The following is a 13,890-nucleotide window of genomic DNA, read 5'->3' on the forward strand; positions in this document are numbered from 1 at the left end:
GGGGTTATAGTCAAACAACAGGGGGGTAGAAAAGGGGGGGGGGGGGGTTCTACTAGTGTAACACGGTCATAGTTTACATTTCTGTGGCTTGAGTCAGAGCCGGTTGTAGTAGCAGTTAAAGTCTTTTTCTTTGCACATGGTTTCAGACAAACAGTAACAGAACAAGGGCTTCAGTGTCAGTCACTGAGAAGTCACCGGAAAGAAATTTATCAGGTTTCATTTCCGACTGTAAAAAAAAAAACAAAACAAAAAAAAACACACAATTTCTACACACTGCATTCACCAAAGAGAAGAAAAATACTTATAAATATGACTTTGGCGTCTCGTGATTACAGCGAAGCTGCTCATGTTTCTCAGATTGACGTCTCATTATTATGAGAAAATGACAGTTTTCTCATAATTACAAGATGCTAAAATCATAATCATGGGATACAGAAGTGAAAACCTCCTTCTCTCTTTAGGTGAATGTAATGTGTATGTGTGTATGTTTCCCAGTGTGCTCAATGATGTCCCGTTCGACCACAAGAATGTAAAGCATGATAAAAAAACAAAAAACAAACTTTATATCCAGAATCTCTGGCTGTTTGGAGGTTTGATGCACAGATCAAACCTCAAAGACGTTGCATGCATATTGTTAGGTACAACACATCACAAGAGGTCACGTTTGCTTTGCAAGGCTAGATCCCTGAATTAGTAATGATTTGTTGCATGTTTAGGAGATATGTGTATTGGTTTAGGAATGAAAGAGAAGTGATATTCTGCGTGTCTCAAACATTATGTGGTAAATAGCTACGTCAGCATAAGTGACCTTTGTTTAATTCATGCCCTTCGGTTAGGGTCAGGCAGTGTTAGTGGGAGGGTTCAACTCAAACCGGTTAATGGAAACGAAGAGGAAAAGAAGCGCGCATATTGGCGGGATAAAAAGGTCGTGGTGCAGGGAATGCAAAAGGCTGCAGGGGTCACCAAACTTACCCTAAACTTCTCCATTTCTTCTTCCTAGAGGGCGGGTGCCATGAACAAGAGAAGCATGGGGGGCAAAGGGTGGATGAGTAGAGAGAGAGAAAGAGAGAAGGGGACAAAGCTTAGGACAGGAAAGACCACCAAGATCACCAAAGAGAAGCAAATTTCACCAGAGACCCACATGACAGTCAGCGGAGAGGAAATCAAATGGCAACACTCCACTAGGAAGAGACATCATTAGACAAAGACAAACACTTTCACGGGAGCACTGTGCACATTTTATGCCAACAATGTGTATGGGGGAAACAGTTACCAGAGGAAACAGTTGCCAGAGGAAACAGTTGCCAGAGGGAACAGCTGCTTGAAAGAAAAGCGTGATGCAGAAATCTTTTCTGAATCTATGTGAACTGGCTAACCCCACACAGTTTGGTTAGTCAGAAGTGTGCTGACTGGTCCTACAGGGAGGGTGAAGGGTCACTAATTACCTGAAATCTGGCTTTGTTTTTGTTTTGTTTTGTCTTTTTTTTTTTTTAAAGTGTCCTCACCTTGTCCGGAACATGAGGGCCGGGTCCATGTTGACGGACGCCATGCGACCAACATGGCGAATTTCTTTGGCAATCATCCTCAGCTTCTCAAAGTTCACCAGGCCGTCCACCTTAGAGTCATTGCCTGAGAAACAGGGGATGAAAAGAAGGTGAATACCAACAAGTCACAGAAGCACAGCAGGAACAAACAGCTGATACTGCACTACACCAGAAACTGACACTCTCTTTGTTTTATCATATAAAAATCATAACTGCAAGATAATGTGTATAATGTGTGCATTAAGTCTGCAGTTGCTACAAAAGCAAATCAACTGAGAGTTAGCATTAATGCAAGAAAGCTATCTTAATGCTAAAGCTAGCTGGGGAGATAGCCACAGCTAGTGTGAGCTAAATCTACATTTATCTACTTTATCTGCTGGTATTTAAATATCAATATTCATCAGCCACATACCTTACCATAGTAATTCACTTATACAGCATAAATAAAACAGTGGGCAGCTAAATTCAAACAACAGAGTTAAAACAAAACAATACAAGCTAAACTAGCCTCACTAAAAAGGCAGCTAGCCTAGCTCAGAGGAGTAGCCTCAAAATGGTGGAATTCACACAGTTTGGTGTGTTTTGGCCACATTTATAAAACATATTCAAATTGCATTAAACATTTAAATGACACAATTACTAAATTACATTTAAAGATCATATTTAAATGTTTTGAATTATGGATACATATTTTTTGCTAGCGTTTATTGAAATGTTTAGTTCACTGAAATGAACAAAATAGATTTCATCAGTAGATGATGCAGTATCTGCGATCTGACTTAAACAGTCATACAATTAAAGTTTGAAAACTTATCTTTCTGTTTACAATCTGAATTAATTTCATCTATCAAACGGACAGTATTTCAGTCACTGGTGAATTTACTGTCAGCTTTACAAGATGGTACCATGTTGGAGGTGGAATCAGGTGTATAACGTTTATTAAAGACACATGATCTTACCTTCGTGTAGGAAGGTGAGGTCCTTCTTGATGACAGGGAACAGGGGGATGATTGGTGGCTGGAGGTTTTGATTGTTGAGGACATTCCTGTACTTGGCCATATTTCTGGAAGGGTCGAAGAGGTCCTGCAGATCCCCGAACAGCTTCTCGTACTTGCTCGGTAGCTTTTCCCAAGTTCCCCTCAGTCTGGAGACCGGAGCCAGGTTCAGACCGCTGTAGGGAGGACCACATGTTCAATGCATATGGTTTAGTTGATTGCTGTCTTTTATTAGAAGCTATAGTTGAAGTATGATAGAATAAATAAGCTGAAAAACCAAATCGACTCAGTAAAACAAGGTGCAGAACTCGTTCCTCCCTCTCACCTGATGATGGCAAACATGGAGTTGAAGTTCTTGCACTCGCGGCAGTGCAGGGCGATCTTGATGAAGTGCTTGACGGTCTTCATGCGTTTCAGCTGGTTGGGCTCCCGCGTCACCTCCGTGGCCACCCAGAAGGTCTCGTGATTGATGGCCTCCTCGAAGCGCTTCAGGCTGGCTGAGCCCGTCTTGGAGCGCAGCTTGAACAGGTCGTCGATATACTCGGTGGGCTCGATGGCACAGAAGAGCTCGAAGGCCCGCATCGAGAGCTGAGTGGCCACCTCCACCGTGCTGAGCTGCAGCAGAGAGATCTGGCCTTCTCGAAGGAGGTCCTGGGCGTCCTCATCTGAACATAACGTCTCTGTCTCCATGTTGCTCTTTAGGTAGTATCTGATGACGGAGGAAAACGTGCGATTTTTAAAATTTATTTTAGTGCTGAAACAAATAATTGATTAAGTAAACAACAGATAATTCAATAAGAGATTGTTTTAATTAAGCAAAAATACCAAACACTTACTGATTTGAGTATTAACAGCTGTTCTGCGTTTTATATCATTCTAGATTAAATAACGTTGGATATTTAAGTGTAACATTATTCATTTTCTTTCCCTTTATTTAGCCAGTGTGGTGTCCGGAGACGTCATTACCTGCCGCTCAGCTGGATCCTGTCGGCTAGTTTAGAAAGCTGGTCTGGTAACCGCCTCTGTTTGATGACGCCCTCTGGTGTGACGGACACCTCGCATAGTGAATAAGCCTCCGCTGCTGCAGTCAGGGCGAACTCCCTGATGGCCTGGGCCACCACCTCCTTAGCCGTCGTGTCCTTCCCGATCATGATGTACCGAGACTGCTGGTCCGCCTTGAAGACTCGTAACACCTGGTCTGACATATCTGCGGACAACACATCGTGGTAATGAGGATTAATTCTTATTCATCAGCATCGTTTTGCTACGAAGTCTCAGTAACAGCCGTGATTTTTTTCTTTTTAATTTACCAAAAGCCATTCCATCCTCCCAGCATTTTCTTTTAGCAAAAACACACCAGTACCTTTTGTGATGTCACCCACAAAACCTCATTTCCCATCATTCATTAGTTTGATCAGAGACACACTTCCTCCACACAAATCATATGATCCCAAATCTCCGTGACAGAAATCCCCCTCCATGTGCCCACAGAAAAACTGAGAGGTCAGTGCTGTTAGCGTTACTCAATTAGCATCCACAAGCATGAATGCAGATTAACTGAGTTCGTGTTACATCAGCGAACTACAGTACAGCATCTCATTAATGTCTGCGAGTCTGACGGCACTGACAAAGACTTGGCTGTGCCTGGAGAGGCAGGATCACGGGGAGAGAATGTACTCACTCAGTATGACTGGAACTGGAAGGACATAAACAACATGTGATGGACAGGAGTTAATGAAGATGCAGTAAAAATATAGAGTTTATAGTTAAAGTGGCTCTATACATGTGGCAGAGTGATAAAACTGATTGAATGGCTGGATGATGTGAATGTATATACTGTGATATAAGCTATCACACATATATCTTTAATATTAACCAGTGTTGCAAATCAATAACCACGATTTATATTTTCAAATTTGTTGCATCCGTGTGAAGCGATACCAGTGGATCATCTCATAAACAAACATTTAAATCTGGTTATTTTATCTATAAACTGTGTTTCAAACGAGTTTCCTTTTTGACCTTGGTAAACCTCGAGGTCATGGACAAGACGTTTCTATGACAACTGAGCAGACTCCATCTGCTGATGAAGATCGTATGAAAGATCGAAAGACACAGAAAAGGCCTTGAGGTGACCTTGGTTAGTCAAATTGCTAATCAAATAAATTTCCAGAAAAGGGTATAGGTTTAATATTTTATATTTAAAAAACACTTCTCAGGGTTCCTAAATATTAAAATCTCAACTGCTTCTTTATAGTGTAGAAGGTTTCTAACACAAATTAGCCATAAAAGATTTAATTCAAATAAAGGACATTTGTTTAATCTTATTTTAAAATGATGATGTCAAATGTTTAGAGAAAACAAAATAAAAGTGATTTTTGCTACAAAAGGTCTCAGTTTCATATTTTATCCAGATGACAGTTAGAAACACACCAGGCTGGTTGTTGAAGTCCAGGATGCGGTGGTGCGACTGCAGAAGATCCGGGTTTGACGACGACAGGTTCCCGCTGACGGGCAGAGCCGGTGGGATCTGTTTGGACTGTTTCATCCCCACAATGCTGTCGTCCTGCGATTGGCCCACGCACACGTCACTGTGGGGGCGAGAGGGAGAGCATGGGAGGGGTAAGACCGCAGTTCTGTCAACAAAAGGCAGGGGGCGATGTCTGTGTTGGCAAGAAGTGGGAGGCGTGGACACCTCTGGCTGCACAGAATATATTCCACATGAAATAGATCCACATTTCACACCAAAGACCGGTTGACTGGTGCGATCACATTCGGCTCAGTGAACAGAAAGATCAATCTGAGTCCTGGACCTGCTGCTAGAGCAGCAGAACAACAAACCAGATGACAAACCTATTGTCCTTAGCAACGACAGCTAGAAAAGCTCAGTGCTGGCACAGCTGATGTGGCTCCAATGGCATCAGTATCTCTAATCTATCCTGCAAAAATTTCAAAAATATACACCATCATCTAACTTTTCTCGCAACATGAAAACAAAGAGAAACTCCTTTAACATCAGATGCAATTATTATATTGTGATAAAATACAATATTAGGCTTTTTAATCTGCAGGGAAAACCTCCATCTTCTGACTATTTTGGATATATCTTTCAGATTCAGCTCAGCCGGTGACTGATCGATCACGTAGCACAGACTCGCATGATGCAATGTCAGGAATAAGTGCGGAGAGTGGAGACAAACAGCTCAGAGTATGTAACTGCTTCGTCTCTGCACAGAGAACTAAAGAGGAAAATACAAACTGTCTTTCACTGTCACTGTCTCTCTCTCTCTCTCTCTCTCTCTCTGTCTCGCTTTCAGCATCATTTTAATATAAGATAATCACAGACCTGCTAATCTGGTGAACAGGCATGCTGTGTGCAGTTTACCAACACAATCTAACATGATTACTGGGTATTAAAATCAAATATCCATCTAGAACTGTCAACAGGGGAAGCCCACGACTGTTTGTGTGGTCAGTTTGGTTTGTAATAAAAGTCCCTTCACATGTGAACATGTTATTGCTGTTATTACTTGTATGGTTTAGGAGGCAGGATGCTGGTGAGCGTCTTGTCGAAGATCTTCTTCAGCTTGTTGCGTCCTCCCACCGTGTTGGTCTTGGCTTTCTTGCTGACCTTCTCCAGGCCCATCACCTGCTCCACGTCCACCGCCAGGTCGGGGATGGAGTAGCGGCTCGCCTTCTTGATGTCTCCGATCTTTGGAAGGTGCGGCGCCCCGTTCTTTCTGTCGTGTTCCTCCTCACCATCCAGGTCATGCTCGTGTTCTGGCCTCGTTAGGAGCTCTTTAAACACTGGGAAGGAGGGAAGAGACGTCAAGAGACAAGTCATGTTCTCTGTGTTACTGAAAATACTGCAAAAATCATTTAGAGTTCCTGCCAGCTCCTCTCTTTCTCTTTTCTTTTAGTCTTTGAGCACTTTCTGTTTGTCTTTCATTATTTATTTTAATGGGTTTTGATTCCTGTATGTAAAGGACATATAACAAAGGACAAAATGTAAACAAAAAGGTGAACTTTTCTCACAAATTTGACATTTGAAACCTTACCTAAGAGGTTTGTTTTCACAGTTATGGACAAGTGAGTGTTGTTCTTCAGAATCTCGTTGGCTTTACTGAGCTGGACATTCTCAAAGTTCTGCCCGTTGACCTCCAAGATCTGCAGAGAGAAGAAATCCATCAGGTACATCTCCCTGACTGTCCATCACACAGGTACAGACTTCACGTCTTACTAACGACACAATTATTCAGCGCAGCAGAGGTGATTATGCAGCGGCTGCGTGTTGAACTCTGTGATTCTGACCCCTGCAAACAAAGTAATGACTGTTAATGGTCTCATTTGTTTTGTGCCAAGTTGGTCAAACTGTTATTTTTCCTTTTCAAAGGGATTAATTTTAATGATTTTAAAGGTCTAAGGAGGTAAAATGATGCATTAATGTTTGGAGAAAAATGCAAACATGAGTGCTAAGACTAAAAAAAAAAACTTAAATCTGTGTTGGATCTTTGTAGAAAAGTGTTGAACCGTGAAGTAAAGGAAACGAGCTAGGTAACGACCTCTGTACTACATTTCATTCAGCGAACAAAGGCAGGTAATAAACTGCCAAACGCTGGCTGTGTTGTGCATCATGACATTCAGTCTGACACATGGTTTTGACATTAACGTCGGACGTGCCACCTTCCAATTGCCATGTCTTTGTCTGAACAGCTTGACCTCTGTACAGGAGCCGGATATTTGCATTTAAACACAATGTGCCAACCAGGCTTCACCGCTTCCTCTTTAGTGGAGAAGGAAGTCACCTTTGACTGTGATGTAAGAACAGGCCGTCCCTCTGCTGCCGATAAAGACTCACTCACAAAACCAAATGTCTGCTTCGGGATCAGCAGCGATCAGTGAGATGCTGAAGTTTACAACTGAGGGACTGCTGCTAATGACCCGATGTCAAAACCACTGAGATTAATACTAAAGCTCTGAAATGATAGGTCCCGAGTTAACGATGGCAGTAAGTGAGGCTGTGGAAAAAATGGAAGGTGTAAGCGGGTGTGAGAGAGTGAATGCTTCCAAGGATGTCAGCTTCTCTGCTTCCTTTTGGGGGAAACAGCTGCAGGGGATGTTTGGAGTCAAGAGGGCTTAACTCGCATCCACACACTCTCAAGATGGTTTCGAGGATTAAGGGACTTTGCTTAAAGCCCTGAGGACTGAAATGTGTGAAAATGTTTGAGAAATTCAAGTTGTGAGGAGAAAGCCAGCACGGGGTGCCTGCAGCCTTTTAATGCCAGTTAGAGCAAAAAAATGTAAAACCAATTTCACAACAAAAATTAACTCAGACAGGAAAAAAAAAAGAAAAGAAAAAAAGGATCAATTCTAGTGCTGCTCTGTGTGACGGGGGTGATTTCTCTTCACAATCACAGCCTACAGAAAGAAAAACATGTGAGACTGCTAAACTTGGTTATTACATATATATTGAAGGTAGTTTTTATCCCAAAAATTCAAGAGGAAATCCCAAGATTTTAACAAACTGCAGACACTTTCTCACAGCAGAAGCACAGACACGTTAGGATGGTAAATGTAGAGGACGTCATGGAGGATGGTGGAAGCTTCCTCGACTGAGACACCAAACACATTGTGCGATGACAGTTAAAACAGTAAAGACCAAAGATATCTTACCTGATCTCCACGCTTAAGGCCGGCTTCTGCTGCCTTGCTCCCGGGCTCCACGGCATCGATAAAGATGCGGAAACCTTTCTCCTGACCTCCGAGAAGGCTGAACGCCAGTGGAGAGTCCCTGGACGGCTTGGTCAGTGTCACCAGCCGCGGCTTGGCTTTAGCAGCACATGCTATATTTAACAGTCTGAGGTGCCCACACATTTTCTGCAAAGACAAAAACAACACACACACACACAAACACGTGAGGATGAAGTTTAGAAAAGAAAACGAAGGAACCAAATCGAGTTTTGCATGTTCACAATCTCTTACTTCTTTCTCCAGATTGTTTTCAAACTCCTCCAGAAAGTGAGTCATGGCGGGGTCACCCTCAAAGTCGTTGAAGTGATTGTTTACCCACAGCAAGACTACCCGTGTAACCTGGAGCAATCACATGACGAGTACAGGTCAACACACGGTTTACTGCCCGACTAGTTGTGTAAACATACTGTTCTGTTCATCCTGACTCACAGATGTCCAAACCTTTTGTTAAACCGATATTTCAAAGGGTATAAATTCTGTATTTTCTTTTTTAAAGTTATTATTTTGCCCATTTTATGACTTTATTATTCGATAGGACAGTGAAGAGTGACAGGAAATGCGATATAGAGAAGGGGAACGACATTAATATTTGAATTATTTCATGCAGGTAAGCAAAAGTCCTCCTGCCCGCACCTTGTCCCTGAGACTGGGGTCGTGGAACCACTCCAGGAGCTTCTTGCCCACGACCATGGGGCTGGAGAGGAAGGTCCTGTAGGTCAACAGGAAGTCCTCGATGTAGGTGGGGTCCACCACTGAGTGCTCCTCCACTAGGTGCATGGTGAGACGCTCCGGTGTGCCCTGAGGTTCATCATTGTATTATTAGTTATCAAGATAAGATACGTCATCACTCAGCTGTCTGATGTTACACCGAGACTCCTGAAACGTTGGTTTGTCACCTTGATTACGATGTGTCCTTTCCTGGTGCCGGTGCGGTCCAGTTCGCGGTGCTCCTTCACCATGACGATCTCCCCTTCCTCCTCCACCTTCTGCATGTTCTTCTCCACCTGGTTGAGGATGCAGCAGTAGTCCTGCTGGGCTATACACACAAACTGGGCGAGACCAAGCACAACGAGAGTTAGACGCAGATTTAATTCATTCTGAAACAAACACATAAATATTTCTCCTGCGTTTGGTTTGTTTTAAACATGTCTGATATTTCTGTCACTGGATCCTCTTGATTCTTGATCTGTTAGTGTCATCTCTTACAGAGCAACTGACTGGAACTCATAAATGAACGGACAAACGAAAGTTAAATTAATAAAACTGATACCAGACGACTAGAAATAAATTCTGCATAGCAACTAAACTACTATTCCCAGTGATAAATTATGAAAAAAGGGGCTTTCACTAATTACGAGCAAAGATTTTCTCATCTCAGCCTGATGAGCTCAGCTCCTGATGATTAAAGGACTAAAACATTTCAGGGTCTTTACTTTCACTGTTTCGTATTTCCATCTCTTTCAAGACACGATGCAAAAAAATGTGATCTTTCTCTTTTACACGAGCTGGCCTTTTTTTCTTCTTCTCTGGATTGTTATTTCTCACATCTAAGGCCAAAACGACTTTGTGTCACGAGTGCAAATACTTTCTGCACAAGTGGGTCACAGTGGGAATTAATATCATACGATGGCAGGGTTTGTGCCATGAGATACATGCTACGGACACACGACTCTGGAGTTTTCGATCGCTGAAAACGGAGAGACGTTTGGAAACGCTGCTGATCCCGATTTGGTTTGAAAACTCTGGGGGTTTGTTGTCGTCTGGACGGGCGATTACAGAGACCTTTGGAAATGATGATGTAGACACCCATGGTCTCTCCTTGTTGGCTCTCATCCGTGGTAGTCATTTTCCTTTGAAAACGCTGTTTTAAAGTGAAATCGTAGCAGTGCGGACGCAGCCACAGAGAACAGGCGAAGAGCTCACTGATCCTGAGCAAGAACATTATGATCTTACCTGGCAGTCGTCCACCTTGGTCTTCATCACGCCCTTCATGTATTCCTTTTCCATGGTTGGTGACACCCCGAAGCTGTTGCCCATACACAGGATCTCTGTCCGGCTGTCTGGATACGTCACCTCCACCGACCCGTTCAGAATCACTGACCAGGAGTCCAACTAACCAGAACACACGGTTACAGTAGTTAGACGTTGGAGGGAGAAAAGAGAGGCCACTACAACAATACTAACTTTGTAGATCAGAGGAAGTTCAGGCTAATAATATTCCCAGCAGCTGTTGTCCCTTAATCAGTCGACGTTATTTATCAAAACGAACCACAAGGAGACCGCTGCAGCTAACAGATGGTTTCTTACTTTCCTCGGAGGGATACAGCGATAGCACGGGAATATTGGAGCCGCCCAGCAAAACACAACTAGAATCATAAGCTGCGATACACTGCAAGTATTGTTATGAGTAGAAACTGCTTGATTGAAATGAAGAAAATCTAATTCTGTTTAAGAATTCCTGGAAAGCTGGCAATTTGTAGACTCACAGCTTTCACCCCCGACAGCAACAATATGCTCAATGAACCCTGAATTGTCTACGACCGGACATTCACTTAAGTGTCCGGGCCTTCGAGCCAAGTTCTGCGCCCTATTATTTGAGTAGCTTATAGCCAAAAAAAAAAAAAAAAAACCCAAATTGTGCTGATTGAAACTCGTGTCATGTCTGGAGCAGGGAGAAAGAGAAAATGTGACGCCTGCTTCAGTTGCCTCGGGGATCGTACTGAGGCCCGGTGATAAGAGACGTTCACCCATTCAGGTTTAATAGAGCAGAAAAAAAAACATCAAATGGGAAAAGAAAGATTCATTGGTGTGAAGGGGTGAGACTGAGGTTCAGTTGCCTCACACACACACACACACACACACACACACACACACATATATATAAAAATACAATTAAAGGCAAGACAAAGTCACAAGACCAGGTTTGTGTGTGTGTGTGTGTGTGTGTGTGTGTGGGGGGATGAATATGGACGGACACACACCTCCTCTCCATCATTGAGAACGATGGTGCCGGCGCGTTCGACCACGGCGAAAACCATGACGGCGCAGAGTTCCCTCCTCACTGACATGGTCATGTTTGCGAATGCTGGCAGTTGATGCATGAACTCCAGTAATTGCTCTGTGTGAGGGACAGAGGAGAGACAGCGGAGGAAGAGGAGGAGGTTGAGCAAAAAAAGAGCAAACAGAGTCTTGACACCCAGAGGAGAGAGAGAGAGAGAGAGAGAGGACACGCAGAGCTCTTGGCGAGCCTGCGCTGCCCTCGCTTTGAGCCAAGGCGGCACGAGCTGGAGGCCGAGCATCAAAACGGATCATCGCCGCAATGATTGGCCGACGGCGGAATCATTATCTGGAGAACATAAAGCCAAATATCAATTCCATTGATATGAGCTTCCAAGGCACGCCAAGAATAATCGCTGACAGTTCACTCGGTGACCTCCGTGCGAGTTCACCGGGGACACTGGACCTGAGCGCTCTGTCAGCGATGATCCAATTTAAAGGTTCTGCTCCTCTAAATGACCAAGAAAAAAACACATTTCCTCACACGTCCCTCGAGGCACAGACGGGGGACAGATTAAGGTGTTGGGACACGGCGAGCTGCCAGAACAGCTTCAGTGCACCTTGGTAAGTCTGAAATCGACTGGAGGGATGAACAGTTTTATTCCAGAACATATTCGCTCGTTTGGTGTTTTTCGATGACGGCGATGATGGAGAGAGATTTCCAACACGTCGGTGCAAAATTAAAAAAGGGGTTGAGATGTGGCGACTGTGAAGGCCGGAGCAAAGGATTCACATCGTTTTCATATTAATCAAATCAGTCAGTGACCCCCTCCTGCCCTGTGGATGGTGGCTTCGACTCCACTCGTTTTCAGGTTTTCCTTTAATCTCTCGCCCGTCTGTATCTAACAATAGCTGCACTGAATTCCCTCTGTGCTGCTCAAAGCTCCCCAAAAAAAAAATCACAATTGAAAAACCGAAGAGCAAGGTTTCCCTGTTACTCCGGATAATCCTCAGACTTTACTGTAAACAGTTTTTATTAACACAGTATCTGCACACACCGAAATCTTGCAGAGTAAGGTTTATGGTAATGTTCATGTTGTCTTTTTTTATTGTTTAAATTTATTTCCTCTCCTCATCGGTCTATCATCCGCCGCGCCTTCACTGGCTGGCCGGCAGCAGTCTGGCGTTCAGGCTGACCTGTGCTTGGCATGGCAACAGCGTTGTGTGTGAAGCTGCGGAAGCACTGAAAGTTTAATGTGCTGGGAGAGGTGAGGCGAGAGGATGTGCTGGAGTGACCTAGAAAAGCCTGCCGGCAGAGGGAGGGAGGGGTAGGGGTAGGGGTGGGGGTGGTGGTGGTGGTGGTGGGGGGGGGGACAGTGGCGGGGTTCAGGGAAGGGGGGGGGGGGGGGGGTGTACAGTGGCGGGATCAGCGAAAGGGGAGGGGAGGGAGGTTGGCACTCGTTCTTACTGTCTCTACATTCAGTGCATCATCCTCCCTCAGTCCACATCTGTAGCTAAGCTCTGAGAATATGGACTTATTTTTTAAAACATGCCTATCACTATCATTGGAGTTGAGTCACAGCTTTGAGCGGTGAGATACTGGGAGCCTGATGTGGCTTTGAGAATTACTCGAAAGCTTACATCGTAAATGAGAGCGAGTTCAGACTTCAGACAAATGTAAATTTACTGTGACCGATTTAAATAAGAAGCGAGGGTGTGGCTTTCATAGAGAACTGAATTAATCTCAAATTGGGACGAGCGCTGTCCCAGCTGAGAGCAACTCTGTGTTTTTCCCAGAACCTCTACAGAAGTGTCACACCCGCAGGTTTACACAGAAACACGCCGCATTCATTTAAAATACACTGAATTTACAACAGCGCTGTTCACGAGGTGCAAACACTGACGCTCACAGCAGTTTGTTCTGTAACTCGTAGCGCAAACAGAGAGAGACAATAAAACCCCGACTGGGTGCTCACCTATGTCATCATCGGTTCTGTCCATCGGGTCCTTCTCCAGGCAGTCACGCACGATGTCCCGGCTCATGAGGGGATCCGACGCTCGCTCGATGTCCTCTTCATCGTCGTCCTCCTCGGAGTCCACGGCGGTCTCTGGCAGGCCACTCAGGTCCATGTCACCCGGTTCGTTCTCTGTGGCCTAGGAACAGGAAAGAGATGAGAAATGAGTTATTGATCGGTGATGATGAGCGCGGGGAGGGATTTTGGTGCGTCTCCGTCCAACATCGGCGGTTGGCAAAACACAGCGGGCTGTCCCGTAGCCAAGGGCAGAGTTCGAATCTGTGCAATAACCAGCGAGTCCACAGAAAGCCCCGAGACAATAAATCACCTACCTGCATGCTCATTACAAACACTGGTAGCTGCTGACCACACCAACTCATGCTCAACTGTCAAACCTCAGACTCATTCGTAAACAGCCAGTGTAAAAATTCAGCATAATAAGGACGCAGAGGTGCAAGAGCACACACACACACACACACACACACACACACACACACACACACACACACACACCTGAAATCATTTCACAGTACAAACATCAGCTGCAACACACCGCATTTCCAAACAACAGCAAACCCCCCCCCCCCC

The 13,890-nt window shown here is 44.4% G+C and overlaps 1 protein-coding gene across 5 annotated transcripts in view; it reads right to left on the minus strand.

Annotated features, from left to right (window-relative positions):
• rapgef2 (Rap guanine nucleotide exchange factor 2) overlaps positions 1 to 13,890 on the minus strand; it is a 64,095-nt gene that overhangs the window by 7,740 nt on the left and 42,465 nt on the right. For all 5 annotated transcript variants that reach the window (XM_022759944.1, XM_022759942.1, XM_022759943.1 and 2 more), the window contains 15 exons: positions 13,264 to 13,441; positions 11,272 to 11,408; positions 10,244 to 10,402; positions 9,187 to 9,339; positions 8,924 to 9,088; positions 8,522 to 8,629; positions 8,213 to 8,416; positions 6,598 to 6,706; positions 6,070 to 6,346; positions 4,973 to 5,130; positions 3,506 to 3,746; positions 2,865 to 3,248; positions 2,504 to 2,715; positions 1,506 to 1,629; positions 973 to 996 (listed from right to left, as the gene is read on the minus strand). In XM_022759944.1, coding sequence (XP_022615665.1) covers positions 973 to 996; positions 1,506 to 1,629; positions 2,504 to 2,715; positions 2,865 to 3,248; positions 3,506 to 3,746; positions 4,973 to 5,130; positions 6,070 to 6,346; positions 6,598 to 6,706; positions 8,213 to 8,416; positions 8,522 to 8,629; positions 8,924 to 9,088; positions 9,187 to 9,339; positions 10,244 to 10,402; positions 11,272 to 11,408; positions 13,264 to 13,441 — 2,633 coding nt within the window. The remainder of the gene's footprint in view (positions 1 to 972; positions 997 to 1,505; positions 1,630 to 2,503; positions 2,716 to 2,864; positions 3,249 to 3,505; positions 3,747 to 4,972; positions 5,131 to 6,069; positions 6,347 to 6,597; positions 6,707 to 8,212; positions 8,417 to 8,521; positions 8,630 to 8,923; positions 9,089 to 9,186; positions 9,340 to 10,243; positions 10,403 to 11,271; positions 11,409 to 13,263; positions 13,442 to 13,890) is intronic.

Source organism: Seriola dumerili, unplaced genomic scaffold (assembly GCF_002260705.1).
Source record: "Seriola dumerili isolate Sdu_G_001 unplaced genomic scaffold, Sdu_1.0 BDQW01000331.1, whole genome shotgun sequence".
NCBI lineage: Eukaryota > Metazoa > Chordata > Actinopteri > Carangiformes > Carangidae > Seriola > Seriola dumerili.